We start from the raw sequence: 24896 nt of genomic DNA, 5'->3' as shown, positions 1-24896 counted from the left end.
AAAATATTTCATAACACTTAGGGAGTAAATTATTTCTAGGTGTATAAATTCAATTTTGCACTTCAGATTAAATACCACTAGTAAAGAAATTCATTTACTCAGAAGAGTGGTGATTAAACTTTAAATTAATTTGAAAGTAGAAAGGACAGTTGCACTGTAGCTCAGATTCAAAATTCAATATATTAATATTTTACAGATTTATTAAAAAACGGGGGAAAAAAGTGAAAATAAAACTACCTAACTACTTTGGTTATTACCTTCTGAGATCATCAGAGTTACCTTTGGAATATCAGAATCCAACTCATTGACTACAGATCCATATTATAAAAACTTTATCTATATTCATTTCAGATAAAGGGTTAGCTAATCTTTGAGAGTTGTAAAAGATTATGTAAAATTCCTGTAATACTATTATGAAACACGTTCACATTTTCAGTTTTCAGGAATACTCTGAGGTCCATGTGCTTAGGTATTAATAAATAAAACATAGTGGATTCATAATTATATATTGGGATTTTATAAAGAAGAATTGTTATGATAATTTTTTAAGGGAGAATGTTGTGCCTAGTTGTGTCAATACAAGAGCTCCCTCCGATGGTGACAAGTTACTTCACATAAAATTTTTTACTATGTGTGAATGAATGAAAGGAAATAAGGTAGATGGAAGAATTCAAAACACCTGTTGTGACTGGTGGTTTACAGTAAGATATTTTTATTTTTATTTTATTTATTAGTCCTTATACCATGTCATCTGGAAAATTAAGTACCTTTTCATTTCAGCTATGCTGAACAAAAAAGGGGGGAAACAAAAGAGAGACAGAAAGTACATTTTATTAAGCACATTTCCAAATGAGCTTGGTTAGCTGTTGATAAACCTCTTTTGGCTAGCAGTAGCTGTTCAAGAGCCCTGGATTCATACCCTTTTATGCACCCTTGCAATGCTATATCCAACTGCTACTATTGTAACAAGAAACAAACCCCACAACCTTCTTCTGTTAGCTTAATTTTAGATATTGAAATCTCCCTCTTCTATGTTAGTATGAAAGCAAATTGTTTCAATTTTTTCTCAAAAAGAACAACAACCACAACAAAAACAGAAAAACAAACAAAGAACTCCCCAAACATAAACCCCAAACAAAACAGAAAGGCAGAAGGAATCTCTAGAGTTCATTCACAACTATCAGTTGCCACTTTGATAAATTAACTGGCAAGTATGGTATCATCCTCTCTTCATCTCCTAATTCTGGAGCTGTTCTCTTATGTAAAGTTATGCTAATATTCCATTCACATAGTAAAAGACAAAAAAAGAGAAAGAACCATGACAGTGAATAAAACCCTCATGAAATGTAAAGAAATAACAGAAGAGATAGCCTGAAAGAGTATGGATACAATTTACCCCACTATCCTGTCTCTGAGTGACAGTGATGGATATCTGTAAGTACAGTAGTGCAGTAGTGGAGATTTAGGTGTTACAAGCAGTGGACATTGACTGGAACAAGAATTTATGATGGTTTTCTGCCAAGTTTTTTTTTCTATCTGGTCTATGTTAATCTGGTTGTCATTAATATCTGCTATCCTGCTTTACAAAAGACATGATCATTCAAATTTGAGTATTGTGTGTTTTGATCAATTTAAGGTAACTCTGGTATATCTCAGCTGCATCTTCAAACAATTCAGAGACAAGATCTAGTGAAAAATACAGTGAATAACCTATGGGGCAGGGCTCCTCACTATAATGCCACTGTTAGTATTTATATGAAACATATCTGCCAGCTTTTGCATATATTCTTCATAACCAATGAAGTCTTAACAATCTGTTAATTTAATCTCTGTGATCATTTTGTCCTAGCCACAACTGCAGTGTGGACATTTAGGAAAGGAGGCAATTTTCTGGTACAGTATTTTCTGGTCAGAGTGAAGGACTTTCACATTTTTTCACTTTAACTGGACAGTTCAAACCTGTTAACTTCCAGAACCAATTTCAATAGACTAATGATAACCACGGCAGTAATAGGATGAGAAGGATGAATCTGAGTGTTTGGATTCTTGTTCAGAAAATATATCAATTCATTTTCATTGTACTGTGTACTAAGTTATCTGGAATAGGCATTAATTTTTTTATTGAGATGTAAATAATTTAAACTGCTATATGAACTTGGATGTAGCTTAGAAGTATTGGGAGAAAATGGGAGAGATGGGTTAATCCTGCAGCATTATTTTTATGCAGTAAAATATATTTTAACAGTTCCAAGTTACTTCATAATGATTTTTTCAACTGCTTTTTCTGTTGCTGGTACTAGAATTCGTAAACCACATGATGGAGTTAGACCCATCTTCAGTTACGCTAGTACCACATTGCTAAGCTTCTCTTCCAACAAAATTATTCAGGTCCTGTTCCTGTACTTGTCATTAAACGCCGAATGGGGATTTGTAGCTAGGTGTACTTACATCTATTTATATGTGTGTATTTATTTGAGTAGTATTTGTAATAAATATATTTATTGCAATAGGTACACAATATACATTAAAAAAATTGTGCATATTACTTAATATTATGTTTAACAATGTATATATAGTGTATTATACAGTAAAAGTTATATTTGTAAGTAAGTGTCATGTCCTGTTGATGCCTTAGGATTTTAGCTTTTATATTTTCATATCCTGTAATTCTTTAATGTATAATTCTAAAAACTCCATATAACCTGTTAACTAGTGTTCTCCCATTTTAGGTCAGACAAAACCAATCCTGTCTAGGCCTGAAACTCAACACCTTACCGTCTCAGGCCCCGAGAAGTGTAAACAGTGGGTTATGGAGGGAGCAAACTTGGGGTAAATGACTTCATTACCTGAAGCTTCAATTAGAGAATTAACCCCAATATGAAAATGGACCAGACTTATAAAAGTATGAAAACCCGACCCAGTGACCCAGTCATCCATTTTGGGTGTAGCCCCTGGGGCTTTGGCTCCCCAAAGTGTACCTGAAGGCCCTTCAATAAATATACCTGCTTTTTATTCCCTTGGTTTTGTCTAGCCTCTGTTTTTAGGTAGTCCTATTGATGCCTCTTCTTGGTCTTAAAATCAAGAGTCGTGGTTAGAAAGGAAAAAGGGATTTTACCTTTGTATTTATTTTAAGGATCCTTAGGTGCACTATGTCTAGGTTGCAGGCATCTCAATGCACACTGCAATGTACACCACTCAAAAGATCTTGTATAACATTATAGGTCTTATTTATTAGCATATCTGTCAAAAATTCCCCAATGAGGGGCTTGAATGAGCCCTCCCCCCCATCCCTCAAGGAACCTTCCCCTGGATGGTTCTATCTTGGTTTACAGAATGTGTTCTGGAGAGGACCTTGGGGTCTGGGGCTCACTGATCCCAGCTACAAAGCTTCTAAAGTGTTTAGTCTCTTAGCTTAACAAACAAGTCCAAGAATGTAGGCAAAAAGCACTAAGAATACAGAAGTTGTAAAAAGGTATAAGTATAAAAGAAAAGGCAAAAAACCATCATGGTATCACCATCAAGGCATCACTCTAAGTTACCTAAAGTATGGGTTCTACACAGCTTCATTTCTGGGGGAATTTTTGATTGGTGAGAAAGTTTTGGACAGGATGCCTGTGTTATCCCTGATCTAAATCCACATGTGCTTTCTACACAGATGATGGACAGAGAAACCAAGGACTTTTTTTTTTCATCTTCTCTTGATGCAAGCTCACCTTCACAATCATTCTGAGCTTTCCAATGCCCTTCTATGGACAGACTTAACTTTACCAGCGCAGTCCAGAACATATTTGTGCTTTCTGACACCACAGTGAACTGAATAATTCTGTCTTGACAACAGGGCTAAAGTAGCTTGAGGTAAAGAAATTACTAGGTTAGAAGCTGAGTAGGAGGGTTAAACCAAGTTTGAGAGCAGGCTCTCAGTTCAGGCTTCAGCACAGACCAGAATACTTTCACTTCATGGAATAAAACACGCTATGGAGAGTTTTCTACTTAGGTATCTATGCTGCTAAGTGGCCCTGCTACTGTTTACAGCTATACTGCAATATAGTATTTCAGTGTTTCAAAAACCGCATTCTTTGAGGAAGATGGTTAGTTTTCAAGCTATTAAAAAGCAGTATTATTAAAAATATAGCAGTATATTAAAAATACAGTACCTGTAAATACATCAACTAGATTCAACAAGCAGTTGTATTGGGTTAGCTGTGTGACTCTATTAAAATTTATGCAAACAGTGTTTATTAGGTGCAATTATTAAGTGTATTATTCCTATTAACTGAGGACCGCATTACATCTTTTTAACCATTAGATGCCTGTGTAGGTTGTGAAGACTCTGCATAATCTAAAATAATGGCATGTTCCCGATACATGATTTGGCATATGAATGAAGTGATCTGAACAGTCTGGAGAAGGAGGGACAGGAGGAAAGAAGCTCATTATATGGTTATAATTCTATGTTTTGAAGGTTGCTGGATGGGACCATGAAACAGTAATCATGTTCTACTGTAAAGACAGGACTGTCTGTCACCTCAAATATAATTCTCCTCTAAAAAGCTTACAAGCTGCTCTCATACAAGCTGGTTTCGGGTACGCCTTTAGTACTGTAGCCTGGAGAAAAAGCAGTCTGATTTTGTCCTCTCTTTTTTTTGAAGAGGACTTAGACTGAAAAAGCCTGAAAATACATATTTTAACCTTTAGACTGTTGAAAACAGGCAATAAAGACCCATTTAATACTCAACACAGTTGATACACTCTAAAATGTGGTTTTCCCAGATAAAAGCTTTGTAAAATTACAGCAAAAAAAAAACTGATTTCTTAACTGGCCATTCTGAATGGTGCTAAAGGAGTAGTCAGAAGTATTTTTAGGTTATTGCTGAAGCCAAAAAACAAATTTTAAATTAAAAACGTAAGTGTTTAAATATACCCTACAGTAAAAAAAATGAAGCCATATACATTCTGTTTTCAAAACTTAAATTAATTTCTATGAGGTGGCTGCTCTCCAAAAACAATTTTGCAAAAATTTAAATCTTAATTGAACACTTCATTTGCTCGCAGTACTTAAACTTCTGGGGCCTGGTTCTGGTTCAGTCAACAAACTAACTGGCACTTTCAAGAGCAGTTATATTTGTTACAGACTGCAAATAGGATTTGAAGGGACAAGAGGTCTGGAAGGGTCTCACCCTCCAAAGAGTAGCTCTTCTCTGGTTTTTGTTATAATGTATTTCCACTTTTACCTGCTGTGTTAATGGAATTACAAACCACGAAGCTGAAAGTGGACATTCAAAGTCACTGACTCTCATTGCTTATTAATAGGTTAGCTTAAATAAGCCAATGCACTAACTGTTCTGGTTTTTGTTTTGGTTGGTTGCTTGGTTTGGTTTGGGGTCTTTTTATTTAATTTCTTTTTTTTTCCATTGAATGTTCAGAGACTAGAATGTATTGAGATTTTACTATTACAGGGGAGATAAGGTTCAAAGATCTGTGTATAGAAAGGTAAATAATGAATGCAGTGACGCTCATCTCTGCTTCTAAAACTTATGGAAAGAGAAGCTGCATACCTAAAGATGTTGGTTGCTATGTATTCTCCAGTTGCAACATCTGTGGCTTATACCTATGGCAACAGCACTGTTCATACAGCCAGAAATGGGTAATGTTTTAAATAGTGTTCATCTGAATATTTCAGAGAGCTATCAGATATTTAGATTCAAAATGTCTGAACAAATACTTTCTGCTTTACATACCATAAACAGGTAATGATACAAAACCCACCACACAACACAGTGAAATCAAAATATATTCTCCAGTTTTTAGAATTCTAAAGTTTATTATTACAGCTCATTTTTTTAAACTTTCTTCTTTACATTTCTTTGTCTTTCTGTTTCCTTTATGTAAGAGAAAGGGAAAGTAGTTTTATCAGTTAAATACTGCAAAATAAGTTTACTTTTTTCTTTCACCTGGGTAAAAAATTGAAATGTAGATTCTTCTTTTTTGACAGGACACTAAAACAAATTCCTTTTACAATACATTGGATTCTTTAGTTGGAAACCAGTCTTTTATTTCCATGATCTGTCAGAATAAGACCATTTTAAATGCAGCTTACTATGCATTTAAAATACAGGCTTGCAATGAAATTCGTCTAAACTTTCAGTTGAAGGACTTTGTAGAGATCACTGTGTTTTCTTATGCTTAAGGGTTACATAGAGCCATACACTGAAATGGGAGGATATTCTACATGTTTTTGACAGGATTTACTTGGGTTTGAAGGGTTTTGTTCACTGAAATTTTAGAAGATGTTAGATATTTTGTTGAGTGGGGCATCAGTGCTAAATACACAGATGAGTCAACACCTCATCCGGAAGAATAGTCAAGATTGATTCATCAGTTGTTCCTGTGCAATTCACTGACAATTCCATTTTATTCCTGTTCTTGACTGTTTGCCAGATGAGGTTGTAAAATGAAAAAATCAGCGGTACTTCCATGTACTTCTGCATTCAATGTGGATGCTGATCTCTTTCTCATTTTCTTCTAGGCCTTTCCTGGAAACACAAATGCGGACAGTGTCGTATACTATAAACTTCAGCATTCTATTAAAGCAAGATTTCTCCGTTTTGTGCCTTTGGACTGGAATCCAAATGGCAGGATTGGAATGCGCATTGAAGTGTATGGATGCACATACAGTAAGTTTATTTCTGAATTAGCTAAATGAAATGAATCTTCATGATTGTCTTTTGCTACCTAAATAGCACTTGAAAGTAGATTTCTAAGACTAAATTTAATCTTGAATAAAACTGATTCAGTAAGTTTATATGCTGACTTCACTGTAGATACTTCTACATCAACTATCAATATGCGATGCTTATTTTCCAGTCCTTTCTTTATTGGACCTAATCCAATAACTGATTTAATGCAAACTCTTTTTTTTCTTTATAGTCCTAAAAATTGCATGTTAACATGGTATAGTTGCTATCTGAAGGCCAAAATATGGAAAACGTTTACAGTTTTAAATCTATATGTTCTTGATCCTGAGCTAATAAGAGTACAACTAGATAGATCCACAAATAAACAAGTGAAGGATACTTCAAAGGTTTTATATATTTAAGGGATAGTTTTAGAATAGTTTTTGTGCCCTTAACAACTGACATAAGCCTTTGGAAGAAGATTGCATAAGTTTTGTGGTTTTATTGATCTGTTGGACAGTGTAAATATTCCTGATGTCTTCCTGTTACAGTTTTTCATCCCTGGACTTTTAAAAAAAAATTCTTCTCAGTAAGTTGTTTACTGCTTTTTATTCTTCACATCTTTTTTCCATGATGGAAACAGATTTTATTTTAAGCAACTTCTTTAATTGCTTTTTTTGCATACTTTGATCTATTGTTCTTTAATTTTTATTTTTTTTTTATGAACTTCTGTACTTAAGCTATATTTTGTATGGTTGATCTCTTTTGGATGGTCTCCATATATCTGTTTTCTGTTGCCATGCATTTGTATCTGACTATAAGTGCATATCAGTAAGACATATCTCTGGGCTTTCTGCCTTAAACTTAACTTTGTAAAATTGGCAAAAGGTCGTGAACTAAGGATATTGAAAATCTCAACCTGGATGCAAGAGATTAGGTCACCTCAGAAATTGGGTAAACTTCCCCATCCCAGAAAACAGACATCTCATGCCAGGAGAAGGGCATGAAAGGCTCACACAAAATTCCTCAGTGACAGCTGCCTTGAACATGACTTAAGATTCCAAGAACAATCTGAGAAAATGGCCTGGAAAACTGAGTAACTGAGAAATATGACCAAGATTCAACTTACCCTCAACTCTTTTAAGTACCAGAACAACTAAAGTTTAAAAACGGAGGCTGAACAGATGCATTTATCTTTCCCAGCTAAAAGCTCATCTGAGTCTTCCTTCCATTTGAAACCTCATTTCTGTGGTATTTGATGGGAGAATAGTTTTTCTTGTCTTTAAGCTTCACTTTAAAATTCATTGAAAGTCATCAATTTTGCTTCTTCACAGTCCTTTACCTTGTGCATTTGATAATACTTAAATCCTTACTCAGTTTTGTTCTCAAACAATTCCAGACTGAAGAGCTGTCTTTTGAACATGCCTAAAATCCAGATTTTCACTATCATAATTTTCTCTGCCACAGCTTGCAAGATACATATTATGTCTTTCTTCTGTGTAATGCCTATTGCCCAGCAGTGGAAAACTATGAGTCTAAAGGACAAATAAAGGACAGTGTCCGTGCAACTAAAAAAAACCCAAAACATTTAGTGTATGCAGTTATTAAATTAAAACATTTTTGTGTGGTCATTAGCTACTTTTGAGGAAGATTATTTATTTTTTTGTATTTTACTTACTTGGCACAGGATTGATCCTATAGATAGCTTATGGAAGTAAATCAACTATAGTTGTCTTCTAAGATTAGGATGAATTTAAAATGAATATTTACTTCATCCATTATTTACTATAATGCAGTATGGGAAGAACATGATGGAGTTAAATGGATGTATTTTTTTTTTTAAGCTGGTTAAGATTTTCTCTGAATTAGTGATATTGGGTGTTCTAGAAATGCTTATTTTTCCTATATATAAATGCTATCATTCCAAATGAATTGCTGGCTTCTTATCATCTCTGTATTTATTTTGAACGTCTGCTGATTACCAAGTGCTTTTACTAGTTAAATTCAGTGGTTGCCAATGAAGACAAACCAGGTGATTATAGGTTTACAGTTCTAGAAAATATTTTAAAAAGTAAATGTTTAATTCTTTCTCTCCAGTCTTTTTCTCTATTTATCAGGCACAATGAGGACATGTAGTTACTGTTACAGTAATTATGCCTGGCTCTTTTTGAATGACTGTTTCAAAATGGGATCAGAAAATAAAGAAAAGCATAAATGCCAATAATATCTACTTTAGCTTTGATTTTTTTAGCTTTTTTAGCTTTGATTCACATTTTACATTTCCCACATCCTTTCCTTCAGGGAGATCTCACTGGGTACTATATTTTAAGAGTAAACAACTCTCTTTTCATTTACCACCAAGTATGTGAGCTGTGTTCTGTATTCAAGTGCAAATGCACTAATTTCATTCTTCAGTCTTACCTGTTAGAAATTACACAACTAAAACTAAACTTGCAAGAGTACAGGAAGTAGATCTCCCTACTCTGTAAAGTGATGTGAAAAAATGCATGTCTGCTATGTCCTAAAGAAGGCATTTCTATCTTAGTGAAGTCATACTTACAGGGCAGATTTTGACACTACTTAAAATTTGGTGCTCTGCTGTCTTCCGGCCAAATGCGTGAATAACTTTGCCTAGTATTCTCAAAAATAGTATTTACCCTTTAGTTACAGTCTCAGTGAGGTTTGGTAATATGCATGATAGATTCCTGTAGGATGTAGCAGATTATTATGGGTTTTGTTTTATTTTTGTTGGTTTTTTTCCACACAACTCCTTTTTTCCTATAAACTTTTTAGGTCAAGGACTGTCACATTTTAGATGTTTGTAAAGCAGTCATCGAGATGAGTCCTTCCTTTTTGCCTCAGCATTTATGGAGTACAAAGGCCAAATAAGGGTAGTCAATTATGAACTTACATGAAACATTAAGAGTTCCCCTGCAGTTTTTTTCTTGTTGAGTTCTTCTCCTTCCTCTCTCTGCTGTCGTCACAATGTTCCTTAGTTTTTCTGCTTGTGTTCTACAGTCAGGAGAGGCAAGGCAAAGCAAGGAAAGGCAAGGCAAGGCAGAAGGAGAAAAAGAAAGAGAGAAAGAAAGATGTTTTGTACCCCCAGATGTTCAACCTGCCTTCGTGTGGACTGTTAAAGTATCTGCTTGTGCTATGACTACACCACAAATACTCTGTGCTGAACCTCAGCCCAAAATCTGTCTTAAGCCTCTGCCTGACTTTTCTTCCAATATATTTAGTGTGTAAGAAAGAGAACAATGAATCTCTACCGACATTTCCGGTGTCTCATTCCTGAAATGTCAGATTGTGACAATTAAGCCATGTAGAACAGTTCAGGTTAAGCTATACTGTGACACTAAAAAAACCCAGGGATATTAGACATGTGTTTCACTTACAATTTCCCCTCTTCATTACAACAATCTCTTTCTCATTTCATCCCCTGAAAACCAGTAGTCTAAAAATAGAAAATGAAGAAACAACAAAAAGGTGGGGATTTTTTTTGACATGGCAGGCAGAAAGATAGGTTTAAATTTAAAAATGACAAATGTGGAAGAAGGATAACTGGAAACTAAATGCATACTGCACATTAAAAATTGTTAGCTGTGTCTGCCTAACAATAAGCACTGCAGATACTGCTCAAACCCTTTCGGACTGTTTGAGAACACTGCTAATTGTATTTCCTTCCCGGCTGCAATGCTTAAAGTCAATATCACAGTTACATCAGTCAAAGAAAGGACTTCATATCCTTGTCATAGCTGAAATAATGGCCAAACAGTCTGCATTGTTTTTTTTCTTTATAGAACATTAGCATTGATTTCAATGGATATAAAGATGAAAAAATCAAGTATTTTTTCAAAGAAAGATATTTCAACTAAAACTTTTGCCGAGGGTCACTAGGATTATTGGTCCTGTGGTCTGTGAAGCTTCCAGAATTTCCAGTTTCTCAGGGACATTTCATGATTTCCAAAAATATTTTTATAGTGTACTAAGGATCTAGATTACATTAATTTAAGGAAGACATATTGCAAATTCTGAAAACGAAAGATGAGTGCTCATAAAACAAGTCCACCTGTTTTATTTTCCTTATTTACAACAGTAGGGTAGAGAAAACCATGTAGAGGCATTTTGAAGTCCAGCAGCTACTAGAAGTTGCAAGTAGTTGGTAAGTATGAGAGGAAAACCTTATGGCACCCTGGGTATTTGCCCACATTTTATTTATCCTTATAACCCTGTAGGACACTCAAGCTCTCCCTCTCACAACTCTTTAAATGTATTTTAGGGGTAATGCATAGATGGTGAAGGCCAGACTTGTGAGAAATGTTACAACAATTTTGATTGCCGTCTGCAGCCCTTCCACAGTCTTCATTAGTTCATGGGGTGAGAGTGGGGGAAAGTTTAATTTTGTTTCTTTTCCAAATTTACACAGAGGAGATTTTGTTTCTTTGGAGCTACTGCTGCAGAATAGTGTAAGGGATTTTGGAGAGCCATGTTAATGTTGTTTATACTCTTGTCCCAACAACTAGTAAGAAGAGTATGTTCCCAATCCTACTGTTACCAGTGCCTACTAAGAATGTCTCTAGGTAGCTGGTTTGATAGATGCATGTAAATGTACAAGTGGTCTTATTGAAGTCTTTATTGAAGCTATTCTACATCACATTCATTACTTTAATTCTACGTTAATTGATGCTTTTTCTGTCCACATTCATTCAATGACAAAATTAAGTAAAATAATCAATCTAAGATTCATAGTTAGGTAGAATGTCATATTTATTCATTGTACATTTGGTAAATGAATTCTTCATTATCAAGATATAAAGAACATCAAGAAACTACATTTAAAAACATAGCTGCATTCACTTGACAAGAGCTTTTTGCAAATGGAATATAAATTACTTTAAGTACAAGAGTTAATTTGAATTAATTTCATTTCCATGCTGTCAATATGGAGAAATATTTTTAGTGAAGTTATATAAAGTTAGTAAATAGATAATGGATTTCCCTTGACTTGCAAGAAGTCAACCAGTCAGTTGAAAAATAACTTCATATTTTATTGAGTGTCCTTTACATCTTCATTCACTTCAAAAATGTATTTTTCAAGGGTAATTACTTTTTTTTCTTCTTTACATATGAACTTTGAATACTCTGTGAGCTTTTTATAGTGTTATCAGTTTCATTTGTGTGTGTCTTGTTCAATCTGTACTGATTATGGCAGATATTCTCTTCTACTATTGGGATAAAATCAGTTAGCCCTGTTCCCTTCCCTTCCTTTCCCTTTCCTTCTCTTCCCTCCCATCGATAGCAACCTTGGCTTTTTTTTTTTTTTTTTTTTGGTCTTGATTTTGTTAATTGAATGAATTTCAGGTAAATTATTAGAGATTTTCAGCCTAAGAATACAAGAACAGAAATGGTCAAAGTACTTTATAGCTCCTAGGAAAGGAAGACCTACCTTTCAGCATACGAGAACAGTATTAGATTTGAATAGAGGCCTGATCTCTTCTCATGTGGTTTTTATTATCTAGTTATACCATCATCGTTAGAACATGGCAGTCTTAATGTATGGAGAAAAAATAAAGTATGACTTACTGTGCACAAGTGGATCTACAGATGTTAGTGATGGGACTTCATATCATATTGAAGTAACATGCAACTGTTTCTTTTAGACATAGCATTGTGCATTATCTTTCATTTCTTTACTTCTAGGGTCTGAGGTGGTTGGCTTTGATGGGAAAAGTTGTCTAATTTACACATTAAATAAAAAACTCATTAATGCACTGAAAGATGTGATTTCTCTGAAGTTTAAGACAATGCAAAGTGATGGAATTCTCCTCCACAGAGAAGGAAAAAATGGAGACCACATCACCCTGGAATTAACTAAAGGGAAGCTGTCCCTACTCATTAATTTAGGTAACAGCTACAGTCTCATGAAGTCTAATATAGCTATTAGGCGTTATTTGACTAAAACTTCTCTTAAACTGTTAAGTGTATTTAAATGTATAAAGTATGATAAACTAGCAGTATATTTTTGAATAATTATATTTTTTAATGAAATTAATAGTTTTTTTTTTTTTTCTTTCAAGGTGATACTAAAACTCATCCTTCTAATGCCCAAATTAATATTACGCTGGGCAGCCTTTTGGATGATCAACACTGGCATTCTGTTCTCATTGAGCATTTTAACAATCAAGTAAACTTTACAGTGGATAAACACACTCATCATTTTCATGCAAAAGGAGAATTCAGTTATTTGGACCTTGATTATGAGGTGTGAAAATTACCTTTCCTTTATTACATTTATTACCTTTGTTATGCAAATGCACTGAAACAGGCAAAGGAAACAGAACTTAAGGAAGTTTGTAGTCCTTAAGACCTTGGGGATTTTCTGTCTGTTAAGGGAATGAATCAAAGAAAAAGAGATGTTCTTGGAGTACTAATCTTCCACTAGACTCTCAACTCAGTATTTTCAAAAGACCGTCTTTTTCATCTCAGAATTCATTATTTTAATACCTTTGTTTCAGTAGAGCTGCAAATGTGATAAACAATATTGTAAACATAATGAATGAGAGCCAACTCAAGGCTATTATTAAATGAATATTAATGTTATCAATATAAAACTAGATAAAATTTCAATAAATCAGCATAAAACCATTTTAGAAGTGTTTATATCATGACTTAAATCCCTGTTAGATCTGAAAATTATACTGTGAAAAAATCTTGCTTGCACAAGTGCTGGAGTCATGAGAAGTAGTAGATGTAATATGCTGTGAAATTTTCCTGCCTGTGGTTAAAAATACCACTATTTCACAGTTGTAATGTGATGACTGGCTGCTTTATGTTTCCCCTATACTGTTTGTTGGATAAGACAATGAGTGATAGAGCAGAATGTCTGGAACCTGGAGACTTTATTGTACTCGTTCCAATTTTTAAGCATTTTAGAGTGAGTTTTCATGCTGTTCTGTGTCTGCATTACTCAATTTCAAAAATATATGCTCGGAATTTCTGAATGTAAATTATAATATCAAAGTTAGGAGGATCATACCAATTAAAAAAAAGAAAAGAGAGAGAGAAAATAACTGTTTGACAAATAGATGTCTTTTACTAAATCAATCAATATTGCAAATTAAATTTTCCTCTCTGCCACATACTATAATTTGAAGTACACGTTGCCAGAACAACTAAAAAGAAAGCATAAAAACTTTCAAAAAAACCCAAAATACTGTATCTAGAATTGCATTTTTGACTATAAAATTCTCTTAATTTAATAATTAATAACTCAATGAAATATGGTGCATTTTACTTTGGTTGCTATTCTTTGGTAAGATATTTTAAACCTTAAGGAAAAGTTAAAAATTAAAAGGTTAATAGTTTAGACTGACCTTTTATACAATGTTGTTCAGAATAGCTTTGAAATATGTGAGCTCAGAAGTGCACTTGTACTGCCATCCTATTTCTGATGGTGTCCAAGAGTTAAAACGTGGACTAGAGCAGAAATAAGGTCACCCTTGTGGCAGTGGTTTTCTAAAATAATTTACTGCTTTCTAACAGCTTTTGCCTTAGGGCAGGGACTTACTTAGACAGAATGATATTCTTGAATTTAGTAGCTCTCAATGGATTTTTATTTTTATTAAATCTTCCAATCTCTTTCTGAAACTAAGTAATTTTACAGCACCATACAAAGGAACTGCACAGCCTAAGCATTTTGAAAGGGAAAAGGCACCTCCTTTAGTTTGTTTCGAATGTGTCCTAGAATAATGTAATTTGATGCACTCTTGTTCTTTATTATGGTAGTTATCGTGTGCACAGAGTGGAGAACTTAGGCTCAAGTTTCTAAAGAAATTGTTGCTAATTTTATTTTCCCTTTTCACACTGTTTTGCGTAGTCTGCATGTACTTGGCCTTGTCCTTCTTCTCCTTGGTTTGGCAGCTGTAACGGACCCTGAAAACTGATTCAAGACACTTCTAAGAGACATCAGAAGAAGAAAAAAAACCCAAAATGTCAGAATAATTTACTACATAAATTTGACTTGATATGGCCTAATTTTTTTTAGCCTATTCTTTTAATACGTTGATGTGATACAGTGAAATACAGTAGCAGATTCACTATAGGCCAGTGTTTGACTTCTGCTCTTACATTATTCTCGACTTCTTTCCTTAGAAAATTACTTAATAGTATTATTGGTTTCTCTTCTCTTTCTAAGCTCAGCTTTGGAGGGATCCCAGTGCCTGGAAAATCAGGGACATTTTCACACAGGAACTTTCATGGGTGTTTTGAAAATATTTATTATAATGGAGTGAACATTATTGACCTGGCCAGAAGGCATAAGTCTCAGATCTACATTGTGGTAAGAGATTTCTAGTTAAGAAAGAAGAAATAAGTAAAATAGAGAAAAAGACCATAACCACTTTCAAATCCAACCTGTTAGTACACAGTTTAGTAAAATCTATGTTAGGTAATGAAAGAAAAATAAAGTAATTACCAAGTTGGGCTGTTTTTCATTTTACACTGTATAGAGTCATCCTAATAGAAAAGGCAGATGTGTTTTATTCATGAGGTGTTTAGCTGATATTTAGATATATCTGATATCACAGTGTTGTGTGGTATCTAACTGCATGACAGAAGTCTGTGAGTAACCAGATGCATCAGAAACCATTGAATCTGTGGCTTTTTACCAGAGTAATAAGAGTATGTGCCTGGCTGATAAGAACACCAGCAGTACATTTTTAAAGGTCTTGGTTGCTGAGGACACTGATCTGCTTTGCTTTGTCCAGAGCATTATAATTTGGATAGATAAGTTATGGTTTTCAATTTCTACTGACCTTTGTCTGAAGACCTGTAGTTTAGGTTGATGGGTTTAATGAATTTATTGTGACATGGCCAAGAGTCATATTATCCAAACTCCTACCTTTTAGAGAAACAGTTCCAACAACCAAACAAATGTCTTCTGTGTTACAAAAGGCTTTCTAGAAATTTTACTAAGTCCTTTGTTGTTGGTCTCAGATTTTTTTTCCCCAGTACAACAAAGGTCATCTGTATTTGAAACATGTACTTATTTAATAGCAGGAAATGCAGAGATACCATAGGAATCAGCTCAGAATAATTTAAAATATATTAAATGCTTTCATGATCCAAGTATTTTAACGTGGATTTCTGTTCAGAATATGAAGAGTCAAATTTGGTTCTCTGTCATAGAAAAAATGGATGAGAGGCATCTCTTCTCATGTGAAACTCGCCTGAAATATTCCAAAATTAACTAAACTGGTACCTCTGCATAGTATTCTGTCCATGATGCTTATGAATATTGTGGAGTGGACAATTACAGTAGGGTCTGGGTGGACTAGTGGAAGGGGAACTATGAAATTATTTGTAATAGGAAATTTCATTATTTTCAGGTCAAATGTTTTAAATTGTTGTGCTACTTTCAAAACAATATAGGAGATGATTCAAAATGTAAATATTATAGAAAGTATCTCTGTGACCATAGAATCCCTGTTAAATTTGCACTTTACTGGGGGAATCTGCAAATGGCCAGCTTTTAGCATTTAACAAGGTTTATTAATCTGATGAGTGCCTTTTTGCTATGTGTCAGGTTTAGCTGACTATTCACTTCTGTACAGCTGACTTCATAAGACAATGCTTTTACTTACTTATATATTTTCTTTGAAGAAAATTAAAACCCATAAACTTTAATACCTTGCCACACCAGAGACTAGCGAGTATTTTTCTTAAACTAATTTTGAAACTTTTTACTGAGGTCAAAGTTTTATGTATATTTAAAAGTTTAAAACCTCTTTGTGTTGAACAGAAATTAAATGTACTTTAAATTCCAAGGACATTAATCTTTAGTAATCCTTTGTTCAGAACAAATTATTTATAGTTCAAATGGTGTCAGCAAGCCATTAGATCAGAGTGCACAGTGTACTACTATCAAGCACCATAAAGTATTAACTAACTCTGACACCAGATGCAAAAAATGCATTATTCCCATTCCAGATTTCTTATCTGCATCACTCAGTACAAGTACAGATGCAGGTTACTCTCAGAGTTTCTCAATGAATTCAACCACAAGTTTACCTAAGAAACAGTTATTTCAGAAAAAGGTAAGCACAAAATAAATGCTAGATGCATAAATCCAACTCATCATCTAGTCCATATGGGCCTGCTCAAAACCACATTCCCTCTTGATTTAAGAAGTATGTGTTTTGCATTTGTAATTAGCAAGAGTTTATATGTGGAAATTTTCTGTTTGTGAAAACAAATATCGGAGTTGGTGCACATCTCCAACTGCATTAATTTGGAAATAGTTTTTTCTTAACATTGTCTTACACAATCAGTGCCAAGCTCAACACTTCTCTGTATCCAAGCATTTAGACCCACGTAAGTGTTTACATGCATTCAGTGGCATTTTATTTGACATTCAAGGATTTGTCAAGTCCCTAATGCTTACTGAGGCTGAGCCAAACTAGGAACAAAGTTGGTCTTTCCAGCTCCTGAGGTAACATTAAATCAGCCTCATAATTTAGGAACTTACCTCATTCCCTCAAAGGTCCTTGCCACTCTTTGCTCAGGCAGATGAATCTATTCTGGTCAGAAAACTATGTTAACATTTCTCAAACTGATGATGTTCATGGTTGATTTTTAGAGTAATACATTCAAGTACTATGCACCATGTTTTGAAACTGCAGTTTCCATGGAGAAATTCTCAGGACTCTTCCTAATAACATAATTGTTTCATTTCTTTCTAGGGCAATGTGTCTTTCTCATGTTTAGAGCCACAGGTGGTTCCAGTAACATTTCTGAGCTCCAGCAGTTACCTGGCACTGCCAGGCACATCAGGGCAAGATGAAGTATTTGTCAGTTTTCAGTTTCGCACTTGGAACAAGGAAGGACTTCTGTTATCCAGTAAACGGCACCATTCTTCAGGTGGTTTCCTCTTATATCTGAGTGATGGGAGAGTCAAAATCAATCTTCATAAAACAGGAAGAGTACTGAGTGACATCACTGCAGGTAACAGAAATGAAGAAAAAAGATTCCAAGACTCCTCTGCATAAAAAAAAAATTAAAAGTTATTACACTTAGTACCTGCTTTCTTGACTTACTTTTATGAGTGGTATGTGTGCAACCATGCTTTACTTGTGGGAATTTTACACCCAATTATTTCTAAATTCTTTCTTTTCTCACAAACATACCTATTCTTTTTTCCCCATGAGTGAGTAGAAATTACTTGCAGTAATACAGACTGAAAAATGGAGTCCTTAATTTAACATGCATACAGTAGGTACAGCTCATGTGTATAATCTGGGAAATCTAAGCAGCTTTTTCAGTTGTGAAGTGTAAGAAATTTAGTTTCTTACTCTGTCAAGCTAAGTCATTAAGATGTTTTTCACCATTTGTCAGTGCTTTCAACAGGTATCAAATAACTAATTGTTTTATAAAGTTATATATCCTTATAAATATCATGTCTGTTATTTTTTAGAGTTCTCAGTTGCAGAGATGTCCATTAAATTGGAACAGTGGATGCCAATTCCAGATTGTGTTTCAGAAAACCAGGGCAAGTTTGAGTCTATGATAAAAATAAAAAGGAGCTTGAGGAAAATGAATACCTGAGAGCTAAAGGGTTTTGTTTTGTCGTTAAACACTGAATTGAGACTAGATCATTTACTTTTTGTAGTGCACTGCTAGGCATCCCACAGGGTGAAAGTTAGATTTTCAGAAAGCTAGTACCATCTAGTTTTCTGATGAGTAATTTCACCCTTGGCAAACAAGTATGTCAAGACAAGAGAATGAAGCAACTATAGTAATGTTTAGTCATGTTACAGAGTATTCAGATGGGATTCTAAGAAGCAGATTCCAGCTTTAACTTTCTCTCTCCTCCCTGGCAGGAATGGGACTAAGTCTTTCACAAAGAGTCTCCTCAGTTTTTCTGAGTACTGTTAGCACTTGATGTGAGAACAAGAAGACTGTTGGCCCAGTCAGGAATCTCCATCTTTCAGGAAATATGAGAGCAGAACAGAAACAACATCATCTCCACCTTCTAAGACTTACTCATAAAATGCTGAGATTCAGTAGCTTCATCATGCAATAATATCATCACCTTCACCTAGCAGCACTTCATCAGTATTGTACTATTTTCTGACATTCCATGTATCACAGCTGCCCTAGAGCTTCTCATCATTTATGCAAACAAATTGAATTTTGCCCTTTACTTGTAGATGGATTATATGATGTGATATGATATGATGAGTTCTAAGACAGGAAAAACTGCACAATAGAGACTAGTGGATAAATGGGATTACAAGGAATATATGAAGATGAGGAAATGAGGCTGGGTTGGAGTGGTTTCTGTATGGACAAAGATAACCAGAGTCCACTAGCTGGAGGAATATATTGTAGAAGCAATGGTAAATTTGGATGCAGAAAACACATTTATGATGTCCAGAATATCACTTGATCTTTGATTTATTTTGACCCATACACAAGCATGTATTTTCCATGTCATATTCACAAAGCAGAATATTATCAGTGTGAAAGAAGCAAAGTTCCAATTATATAATGCAAAAGAAGTGAGAAACCCCCAAACAAGTTATAATCAGTATGAAGACAAAATAAGAATCAATTGATCTAAATTTTTCACTAAACTTATTAGGCAGTTTAAGGCAGACCAAAGAGAACCAAGCAGGGCAAAGAAACAGCCACAGGATTTGAAGATGAGATCTTCTTAATCTTTGTTCCATGACCCTGTTTCTTTTAGATTGATTCCTTACTTTAATTCCTCTTAAAAAATTAAAATGCATGGGGGGGAGGGGAGGGGAGGGGAGGGGAGGGGAGGGGAGGGGAGGGGAGGGGAGGGGAGGGGAGGGGAGGGGAGGGGAGGGGAGGGGAAAGAGAAAGAAACTGCAAAGTTCATTATGTTTCTACAGGTGTATAATGATTACAAGTAAAATTTTAAACTGTTGCTTATTTTAACTCAGGAAATGACTATAAGCCTCTAATGATCACAAATAATGTTGAAAGTTACATAAATACTTTGATCCTGTTCCTGTGGGTGATAATAGAAATGGCCTTGGTATTTTTTATAATCTAAAATAACTGATGCACAAAGAGTACCACTTTAATGACAAGAAATTTCCCCAGGCTTGTCATTTGAAAATGTCAATTTCTTAGTAAGAACGTCAGTGCTACGTAGTTAGCAGTGATGAATTTGGCTTTTTAGGAGCTATTTCAATTGCTGTTCAATTAGATGATGTATGTTAAAGAAACTGTTGTCATGCACTGTCATTTTAACAGACCAGCTGACTGTGGTGGCACTTTAACAGCTGTAGGTAGACTTGCACATGGAGCAATTTATTCAGTTTCAAAGCTGCAACACAATACATAAAATATTAGTGTAAGCATCCTAAAATAAATCTTGCCTTTCTATGCTGAAACAGAATTTAATGCTCCCATGCTAGGTTAAGCTTTCTGTTCATAAAGTCTAACAGGAGGAATTGTGTTTGTCTTTGTGAAGGCAAAAGCTACAGCAAAATGATCTTATTCTCTTCGGAGAAAGAATTTATCTAACAAAACCATATGGGAAACTTTTCCTTAAGTGTTTGAAGGGTTTGTTGTAGCAATCACTGAAGCAATTCAAGTCTGCATTTGGAGATTGAGTAATTAAATTATAGATGGTTGGACAGGTTTGCTCCCTTACAGGCAGGGACTTATGACCTGACTTTCTCATACACACACACACACGTAGTATTTGATAATTAAATCGGAGCATATTTCTCTGTGCACAACTCTTTAATTAATTATCCTGTGTTTTTTAAGAATTTCTTCAACCATATAAAACCGAGGAGAATGGCATGTTAATTCATAAATAATTAAGTTATAGTAAGTTCTTTTGCAGAATAGTTGCTTAATAGCTTTCATTTGTAGCCTCTTTTCCAAGTCATACATCAAATAATCACAAAGAAGTAACATAGATTTTAAAAAAAGAGAAATCAACACAAAGTTAATTTGTTTTGAATGATGAGACCAAATTAAATTACAGTATGTGTAAATGTTAGATCTTACTACTCAGTTTCTTCTATGACCCTCTATTTCTACACAGCTTTTAATTTCCATGCAGCTTTTAATTAAGTGATGTTAATAATCATGGGATTTGATTGTTGTACTTCAGAGTAATCTATAAATTACTTCCTCTAAGCTTTTTTTTGTTTCTCACTGATCTCTTAATAATTTATATATACGGTATTTTTATATATGTGTTCCCGAGGTCGGGTGTCATTTTTCTGCAAGACATCCCATAGGCCCTATTTTAATACTTAGATTTAAAGTGATGGAACTAATGGGAATAAATGGACATCTTGTTTAATAGCTACCTTATTATGTACTAAAAAAATTAACTGCTTTGTTTTTTCCTACTTGTTTGTAGTTAAGCATTTTTCTAACTTGTAGTAGAGCAGCAGACAGTATAATTTTTAGATGGAATGTGTTAGTAGTCCACTGGCCTCTTCCACTGAGATGTTGTACCACTCAGTGGCTCCACACAAGCAAATGTGAATTTAGTCAAGGTTCTCAATTCAAGGGCTAAAATAAACTGTTTTCTTCAGAATGTCTTGTGCTCCCACAATGGCATTCCCCAGTTCCCAGACTTAATAAAAGGGACTTCTAGGAAGCCTTAACTTGAGCTACGTGAATATTGTTGAATATCTCTAATCATGCCAACCTCTAAGAAGGGGAGATAGAATATCCATTGCAAAATCATATCGTAGGTCAGTAAGATAAACTACATTTACCAAACCAAAAAGTGCAAAATTAATATTATTAATTTTCCAGTAACCAAAACTTTTGATAGTCTGAAATACTATTCTTTATGTTAGGACAGTCTCTTACCTACCTTCACAGTCAAATATTGCAAGGTTTTGAATATGATTTACCCACCAGAACAAGGAGCTACTGAAGCAGAATGCACAACTAAAAATTAAAATCAGTTATCCTTGTAACAATTCAAATAAAGTGACAGAGTTAATTGCTAGATTTAATATTTTCAGTAATGACATAGGTAGTGAGATCAAGTGCATCCTCAACAAGCTTGCTGTTGACATCAACCTAAGTGGTGCAGTTGATTTGCTTTAGGGAAGGGATGCAACACTTGATATACTTGAAGAATGGACCCACGTGAACCTCATGAAGCTCAACAAAGCCAAATGCAAGTTCCTGCACCTGGGGTTGAGTGCCTCCCAGTATCAGCACAGGCTTGGGGTAGGAGGGGATAGAGAGCAGGCCTGCCAAAAAGAACTTGGTGGTGCTGGTAGATGAGACCCCACCTCAAGAACTGTGTCAAGCTCTGGGGTCCCCAACACAAGAAAAACATGGTCCTTCTAGAGGGAGACTAGAGGAGGGCCATGAAAATAATCAGAGGGCTGGAGCACATCTCTATTAAGACAGGCTGAGAGAATCGATGTTTTTCAGCCTGGAGAATAAAAAGAAAAAGCTTAGGGAGACCTTACTGTAGCCTGTCAACACTTAAGAGAAGGCCTGTAATGGAGATTTTTATTCTTTTTTCCTCCAAGGATCTGTAGTGTCAGAAAAAGAGGTAGTAATTTTAAAGTGAAACAGGTTATATTTACATGTTCCACTCCTGGAAAGGTTCAAGGTTATCTTGTATGGGGGTTTTGGCAACCTGATCTAGGAAAAAAGTCCCTGCAAAAAGGGACATTGGACTAACTGGTTTTAGAGGTCAGTTGCAGCACAAAATGCTTTATGATTCTATGACTCTTTGATTTCTAAAGGAAAAGATAATGTATTGAAGAGATGTGACTGAGGAAAACATCAATCACTTGAAGTACCTGTGAGAGGCTGGGGATAAAGCAAAATGTTTAAGATTTCTTGTTATGTGTTCCCTAATAAATATACTGATCGGAGTAAGGAAAAAATGAGAGAAAAGGTATATAGGACTAATATTATCTTAACATATTGGAGATACTATCTAGGTTATAGTTCATCTGAGTTTGCAATGTTTTTCTAGGGTTTATCTCTTCATTGTATGACAATCTTGTATTTAGATTATGGTAGTCAACAATCTATGAATCCTAGTTACGCTGTAATTTAGCTATTTTAACCTTCTCATCCTTCTCTTTTTATTTCTTTTCTTTCTGTTTGAATGAGTCTCTTAACTCATGGACTGTTACTGTAGCATATACAACATGTTCTAGAGAGAAGTACATAAATACATGACATTTCAAGAGGGAAATCACAGATCACAAATCATAGGCACTCTGCAGTCAAGAAAAGGCTTTGGCTAATTTAAAGGTTGTATTCACTGAATAAGTATCTCTGTTCTGAAGAACACTCAAGAACATGATTGACTTTAAGCACTTTTTAAAGATAACAAAGTGGTTACATGCTACCCTGTGAAGAATTTTTTTATGTATACATAAGTGCTTTCCAGAATCAGGACTATAGGTTCATTGTTTTGTGGCACCTTACACCTACACAGCCAGAGGTAATGTAAATTTGTGGTGGTGGCTAAACTCTCAGAATATTTTCCCATACACATCCAATAAAAGAATCAGCTGAAAGAAAAATTTTTTTGTGAGATTGACATGATGATTACTGAAGCTTTTAGCATCTACAGTATTTTGCTGTTTTGTCATGTTGTACTGTAATGACTACTTTTTATTTTAAAATACGAAAAAATCCTTTGGTACAGTGTAGTAAAAATATGTATTATGTGTAAAATAGTGTATCAACCATCACAATGATGTCTTAATGATAACCTCCACAGATTGGGAGGATACTCTTCGCAGTCATGTTAAATGATGTATTACAGATAATTAGGCTACAACAATAGTACTACAACACTAATACTTATTCACTGAAGTACCTTTTTATTTATCAGATGTGAAGCAAGTTCTGTCTTCACAAAAGATGCTTGTACTTATTAAGTTCTTCTTCATTTCACTATCACTTGGAGATCTTGTGTGGGCTATGATTGTTCTGTTAGTCCCTTCTCCTTTCTACTCTAAAACATTTAGATTGTATGACAATTAGAGGAAGTTTATACTAAATTTTGGTGGTTTATTTTTCTTTCAGGTGCTGGATTAAATAATGGCCAGTGGCATTCTGTATCTCTCTCTGTCAAAAGGAATCGTATCAGTGTAAGAGTGGACAATGATGGGACCTCGTCTGCTCATGTCTCCATACCTCTGCAGATTTTTTCAGGAGATGTTTTCTACTTTGGAGGTGAAATATGTTGTTTGTTTATGTTGGCAATATACAACAGTTACACACCAATTTTTCCTGACATATCTAATCAAATGAACTGTTTGGCTTGCTTCAAGTCTTCTTTGCATGGCTTGGTTCAGGCACTGTTATGATGCTTTTCGTTTCAGTTTCCTTCGAATTTTACCATGTTGGGTAGAATAAATCACCACCCTAAATCTTTGGTCACATTTTAGATCATCATAACTTGTGTTGTGCTCTAATAATTGAATATAGCCTGGCTGGAAATCAAACAGACATGCAAAGGTTTATATTGGTGCAGACTTACTCTTTTGCTAAATTAATACTTTGGAGAATCTTCCGCTGGAATGACTTCAAGTTTTCACCTTACATGTATGCTTACCAGTGTAAATACCCTCTTTGTATGATACACAGATTTTTTCTTTTACCACAGTGATACAACTTTTCAATGTTTGACAAATATAATTTGTACCTAAAACCTACATTTATGTATCTTCATTTCTCTAAGAATATCAACAGTCGTCTGTCATCAAGAGATTATGTCATTAATAACATGTATTTTTACTGACAGAGTAGAACAGGTTGATCTGTTATTCATATAATTCCGTTGGGAAGGGACTGCATAATAGCAATGATAAAAATCATCTGAGTGCATTATTAGCCTAATGTTTCCTCTCTTTTAAACATTAATGGTTGAACTATTTATTAATAATTCTCAAATTTCTGAGAAAACTGATAAGGTTGCGTAAAAAGCACTAAATGAGTATGGGTCAAGTCATTATCCACAGATCACTTCCCTTGAAACAATAGGTTTTAAATAAATTTTATGCTCACAAGCATACTCTTAAGTACAGTAACTGCTACATGAGTGGTTACATGAATTTTCACATCTGGTATCTACTCTTTTCTACTAAAAATACCCCTTGACTTGGCTAATAATGAGCAAAATCAGACAAAGATGCAAGGATCTTGAATAATCCTTTCTTTGTTGCTTCAGAT

The 24896-nt window shown here is 34.6% G+C and overlaps 1 protein-coding gene across 1 annotated transcript in view; it reads left to right on the top strand.

Moving 5' to 3' along the window:
• Positions 1-24896, top strand: part of CNTNAP4 (contactin associated protein family member 4) — a gene marked incomplete at both ends in the record, with an annotated part of 207427 nt that overhangs the window by 123214 nt on the left and 59317 nt on the right. Inside the window, 6 exons of the mRNA XM_082301928.1 lie at positions 6527-6674; positions 12375-12578; positions 12752-12936; positions 14869-15012; positions 17414-17675; positions 23748-23897. Of these exons, the coding sequence (XP_082158054.1) occupies positions 6527-6674; positions 12375-12578; positions 12752-12936; positions 14869-15012; positions 17414-17675; positions 23748-23897 (1093 nt within the window). The remainder of the gene's footprint in view (positions 1-6526; positions 6675-12374; positions 12579-12751; positions 12937-14868; positions 15013-17413; positions 17676-23747; positions 23898-24896) is intronic.

This window comes from Coloeus monedula (genome assembly GCF_965178545.1).
Source record: "Coloeus monedula genome assembly, chromosome: Z".
Classification (NCBI taxonomy): domain Eukaryota; kingdom Metazoa; phylum Chordata; class Aves; order Passeriformes; family Corvidae; genus Coloeus; species Coloeus monedula.
Note: the sequence above shows the minus strand (reverse complement) of the source record. Positions and strands in the feature narration are given on the sequence as shown.